We start from the raw sequence: 5532 nt of genomic DNA, 5'->3' as shown, positions 1-5532 counted from the left end.
ACTCACAATTGAGTGATGGTTTACATGGGAGAACATCGGTTTTACACTCACAATTGAGTGATGGTTTACATGGGAGAACATCGGTTTTACACTCATAATTGAGTGCTAGTTTACATGGGAGAACATTGGTTTTACACTCACCATTTCATTGCAAGATTTCAATCTCCTCCATGCATCATCATTCAATAGTATTTGCTTCTACCCTGTTTTGTTTTTGTTTTTGTTTTTTTTTTGCGGGGGAGGATGTACACAAAAACACTTAGGAATATATATTCATTTAAACAACCCAAGGGCACATTCTGCAAGTTTGCCTCCTGGCTACCAGCACCCAGTCTTTCTCTTTCCATGAATCTAGAGTCCTCAGCTGATCTCTCTCTCCATGTCCTCAACCCTGCCTTCATCTCTGGTGTCCCTGCTCCTCTAGATAGGGTCCCACATTCTGCTTGTGCTTGTCTCCCTTGATGGTCCTAGGGTCCTCTGTTCCTGTACTGTAAGAGTAACTACTCCCCCTTTTTGTTACAAAACTACCTTTCCAGTTGGCATAGCAACATTGTTAAGGAGCTAAACATCTGGTGTGAGTGACAGGTGAAGGAGAGCCAGGTTCTTCCCTTTAGTTCCTGCTTCTTAGTCCCAGCAGTGCCAGCGATGGCCAGAGCAAGTGGTAGGGACCCTTGGATCCCTGTCGTCAACCAAATGGAAGGAACTGTGAGGGGTCACGTGAGTGGTGCCAGAGACACAAAGTTCTAATCTGGGAGGCAGGTTGCTGTTCCAGGAAGTGCTAGAAGCCAGAATAGAAAGTTATTCAGGAAGCTGACATCCTCCGTTCTGCTGCACCTCCAGCGCTGGGTTTGGTCGTGGTAATAGAGCTTTCCCTTGTGGGATTTGCTTGCCTGTCACTGAGCCCATAAAAGCATACATTCCTGAGGCTAAGCTTTTAAAAACAAGTCCATAACAAAGGTGGTTCTTGAAACAAGAGTATAATCTTCCGCCCTTGCCCTTTGGCCGTGAGAACTGATCCCAGAGTTGATTAGTTGTAGCTTTACTGCTGGTCCAGACAGCCAGCAGGGTGCTCAGGAGGCCCCACCAGCTAGTTGGGACAGGGCTGGGTCTGTCTTTTCATCCCTCACCTTCCCTGTCGTCTCCCAGGTTTGTTAGGACCAGAGTACAGGTGTTGGGCTGGTGCTATGTCTTGTCAGCCCTTGGTCTCCCCAGGGAGAGGCAGGGACCGCTGCAGTACAGGCTGAGAATTTGTCTGAGGTGGGGCTCGTTGGAATCGTGCCCCGTGTGGTATTGACTGCACTAATGTAGACAAAGAACAAACCGGGCATTGTCACCCGAGGGGTGAGTGCCCAGCACCACCAGGCACTTTCATCTGCAGTCAGTGTGTGCCACGCAGGACAGGGCTGCCCTGCCTTCCAAACAAGTGGGTAGAGGTCCCACCATTTGGAGAACTTGTTTTTATTCCTGCGAGGTCACACACACGGCACACACGCAGAGCATCCTGCAGATGGTAGGGTAGAGAGCAGGCTCCTCCAGGCCAGAGCCCCGCCCACATGAAGTTGTGCAATACTGAGCATAGTTGGAATTTTCTTTCTGATCCCAGCGTATAACACTGAGAAGGACCATCTCCTCTTTAACTATTGCATTCCCAGTGCCTCTTGCCAGTGGCCACCTCTGTGTCAGTCACCAACCATGAGCCCTCGGCATCTCCCCCAACCCCCCATTCATCAGACTCCAGCACTCGATGATCGGGGTCCTTCCACATGGGGACTCTTCAAGGTCAAGGGGAGCATAGATAATAGGCAATGTGCCTTTGGTCTCCAGGTCCTAGGAAGACGTCTTGGTAGAACCATGTGAGTCAGGGACAGCCGCCCCCAGTCCCTTTGTCACATAGGAAAGGCAGCCAGGCTTCCTAAGCAAGAAGGGGAGCTGGTGGTGGGTTTTAAACATGCCCCCAAAGTACCACTTTCCACCTATTTGGTTTAGAATGGGCCCCTCTGCCACAAACAGCTCAGGGAACCAAGGAAACAGGATTTTTTTCCTTTCCTCTTTTGTGTGGCAAGGAAGACAAACAGTTGGCCATGAGAGTTAGGGTTCGTCACTTGGGCATGGTGACCCTGGAGGTGCGTGTCGCCTTCAGAGGGCGGTGTCTACTGTTGCCTGTGCTTCATGCTAAACACATCTCTTCTTTTCACAAGATCATCTGCTGAGAAGTGAAAACCAAGGGTGTTGCTTCACTGCGGAGTGGGGTGGGGGTGCTGATAGTGGGGGTCTCTTTTTCTGAGCATCTGTTTGTCTTTATTGTCCTGTGATCATGCCTGGTGTATGTTTGTCCATGAGGCTCCGGTTTGGTCCATCCTCGAGACCCTAAAGAACAGAGTAGAGCTGTCTCCTGGGGTTTCCAAGTCTTCTCGGAAGTGAGGCCCTGCTTTGTTCAGCTCTGACAGTGTAAGGCTGTTGGCCAGCTGTTCTGGCTCCCAGGCACTCACTTTTCTCCCTCCTCTATGTTCTTTTGACAAACCAGCTCTGGCTCCCACCTCATCTTCGTCCCATCGTTGAGAGATGTGCATCATGAGCCTGTGTACCCACAGCCCCCCTTCAGCTACACGGACCTGGCCAAAGAGGATAAAAAGGTACCCCATAGCCAAATCTGAGATGTACCACGGGTGGCCTGGCCCTGTCCCCAGAGTGGAGAGTGGAGGTACTTCTCAGACGTGCATGCAGCCCATGTCTTCAACTCTTCTTTAACCAGCAAATGTGCTCCTAACTTGGCTGAGTGTTGGCTCAGTCCCCTCTTCAGTGGCCCTCCCTAGCCCTTGGAGAGCCTGCACTTTCATGGGGAAGAAGTTTCAGGTTTTCGGGACAAATGTGTGTTTCAACCCTTCTCACTGTAGCGAGTACAGTTTGTGTCCGAGCCCTGCAGCCTCTCCATAAGCGGAGCCGTCTTTGGCTTGACGTCCACAGACCTGCTGTTCCACATGGGGGCTGAGGAGATCAGTAGGTAAGACGTGCTCACCAGGCTGACAACACAATGCTGCGCTCTCTCCTAGTCCAAGGACATCGAGGGGCTGCTTGACCCAGGCTTCGCCAGCAGCACTTGATGCCTAACCTTGTCCCAAGGGAAGGAGAATTGGTGGTATGGTGGGCTAAGCACTGGGCTGCTCATCACAAAGTCATGGTTTAAATTCACCAGCTGCTCCTCAGGAGAAAGATGAGGCTGTCTGCTGTAAAGATTCCACTCTGTCCTGTAGTGCCTTAGCGTTGGGGTCGACTCCACAGCAGTGGGTTCAGTGGAGGCCGTTGGATGTGTTCATTTCGACCATCGCTGGTCTGTGGTTTGTGTCCTGTCTGCACTTCATTATAGTCATGCTAGTGTCTCTACATGGTGTCCTCCACTGCCTTCTTGCCACATCCCAATTATCTGACTTAGCCACATGGGCCTTGTCCCTGGTTGTGGAGGATGGACTGAGAGTTCACTCGGAAGGGTCACCAGAACATCAGGTGGCAGGCACTGTGGAGATCCCACATCTGTAGCGTTTCAACTTGACACTTCTGGTCTTCCAGCTCATGGTAGAGTAGGGGGGAGGGTTTGGAGCAGTGTGAGCGGTGTGTGTTGGCTGAGGTCTGGGTCACCAGCTATGGGTCTGCCTCCTGGTGGGGACAGCCCGAGTCCTCTGGCAGAAGACAGTCCGGCTAATGACCTTCCTTGATCTTGATTACAAGGGAGTGTGCTCTTCCCTTTCTCAGCCTGGCATTCCCAGCTCCTTTCGTGGATGGGACAGACAGACTGGTGGGATGCTCTCCTGTTACCATGCTTGACCAGCCATCTTCTGTCTAGTTTATGAAATCCTTTGATCTTCCTGCAAAGAGGCAGGAGCTGAAAAACGAACTTGCGCTGCCTCTCTTCCTTCCCCAGCAACTCTGGGACTTCAGACCGATTCAGCCGCATCCTCAAGCACATCCTGACCCAGAGGAGGTGAGTGCCCTTGCTGGAATCACCTGGTCCTGAAGACTGGACATTGGGATTACAGAGCTATGGTCAACGTCACTGTAGGTACCTTCACCAGGCCACTGCCAGGGAGCGTCCCCCTGTGGTGGTAACCAGTGCACATTCTGTCCACCAAGCAGAGATAGATGAAAACAACAACCACCTAGCCTGTTAGAAACAAGGGACATGGAGGGAGTGGGCTGGGGGATGGGCAGTGCCCCTAAATTGCCTGCTGCTGGCCGGTGACCCTCTGTCTCTGTAGCTACTACCCACTCTACCCACCCCAGGAAGACATGGCTGCTGACTCTGTCTGTCTGTCTGTCTGTCTGTCTCTCTAGCTACTACCCACTCTACCCACCCCAGGAAGACATGGCTGTTGACTATGAGAACTTCTACACCTACAGCCAGCTGCCTGTCACCCCAGATGTCTTCATCATTCCATCAGAGCTGAGGTATTTTGTGAAGGTAGGTTCGGAGCTCCTTTCTCATTGTTCAGGAGCACAGAACCAGTGTGTGACTTTTCATTTTAGGTCTTCTGATGGCAGTGGTGGCCTCTAAAGCCAGCCCTGGGGCCTCGCCTCTTTTAGGACTAGCATATAAATCTGTTCATAAAGTGCCTGAATGTTCGACACACTCTGCCCTCTCCCCAGAGGATGGTGCCGGGTTGGCCCATTTAGGTTAGCCTAATTGATTAGTGGGGAGGTTCTCAGGGCTGTGTTGGGGAGACATCAGGATTGCCCACTTGCTGCCCGCCCCGAGTGCTGCTGTGACCACGCTGAAGAAGATCCTCGGTTGTTCTGATCTTGCACCCCCTTCTCTGCCCCGAGGCCTGCAGTTGGGATTGGGTGCAGGGCTTCAGCTGGTCTAGAGGTACCCCGCCTTTGGAGGCCAGTTGCTCTGCATGTCCCATAGCGATCACCAGCTGGTCAGGCTGACTCCTCTCACCAGATCCCCTCACTCTTCATTCTGTCCCTGAGCCTCAGAACGCACTGCTGTTCGCAGGTTTGACAAAACATGTGCTGGGTGGCTTTCGCGCCCAGTCAGAAGACCCTCGTTGGGGTCTCCCTGTTATCCCAGTTAATGTGGATTTCTCCTTCTCTCTCCCCAGGACGTCCTTGGCTGCGTCTGTGTGAACCCCGGGCGCCTCACAAAAGGGCAGGTGGGAGGCACCTTTGGCCGGCTCTATCTCCAGAGGCAGCCTGTGGCTGGGGAGGGGAGGCGGAGTCCATGTGTGGCTGCCCAGGTGGTCAAAATCTGAGTCATGCCTTTGTGGTTCCCATCATGCCAGATGTCCGAGCCCTCAGGAGTTGGCAAGTCCAAACTTGTGGACAGTTGAGGAGAGGGCTGCAGGGCTGGGCCCCGCAGGAAGACCATGCACGGCTAGCTGCTGGTAGCTCTGGAAGAAAGCCGTGTTTGTTAATGGCTACGTGGTATCCAGAGGGAACGGGCGTGTGTACGGCATGCTCAGAAAGGGCAAGACAGTTTTGTGATTTTTTTTTTTCCAATGTAAATCAAGCATACATAATTTCTGGAGAAATAAAAAA

General features: G+C 52.3%; 1 protein-coding gene across 1 annotated transcript in view; it reads left to right on the top strand.

The window, feature by feature from the left end:
* Positions 1-5246, top strand: part of POLA2 (polymerase (DNA directed), alpha 2, accessory subunit) — a 35657-nt gene extending 30411 nt beyond the window's left edge. The window contains exons 14-18 of the mRNA XM_006860937.1: positions 2525-2633; positions 2895-3001; positions 3917-3976; positions 4327-4453; positions 5097-5246. Coding sequence (XP_006860999.1) covers positions 2525-2633; positions 2895-3001; positions 3917-3976; positions 4327-4453; positions 5097-5246 — 553 coding nt within the window. The remainder of the gene's footprint in view (positions 1-2524; positions 2634-2894; positions 3002-3916; positions 3977-4326; positions 4454-5096) is intronic.
* Positions 5247-5532: the final 286 nt, after the last annotated feature.

Source organism: Chrysochloris asiatica, unplaced genomic scaffold (assembly GCF_000296735.1).
Source record: "Chrysochloris asiatica unplaced genomic scaffold, ChrAsi1.0 scaffold00040, whole genome shotgun sequence".
Classification (NCBI taxonomy): domain Eukaryota; kingdom Metazoa; phylum Chordata; class Mammalia; order Afrosoricida; family Chrysochloridae; genus Chrysochloris; species Chrysochloris asiatica.
The sequence above is the reverse complement of the archived record's forward strand: the minus strand, read 5'-3'. Positions and strand labels throughout refer to the sequence as shown.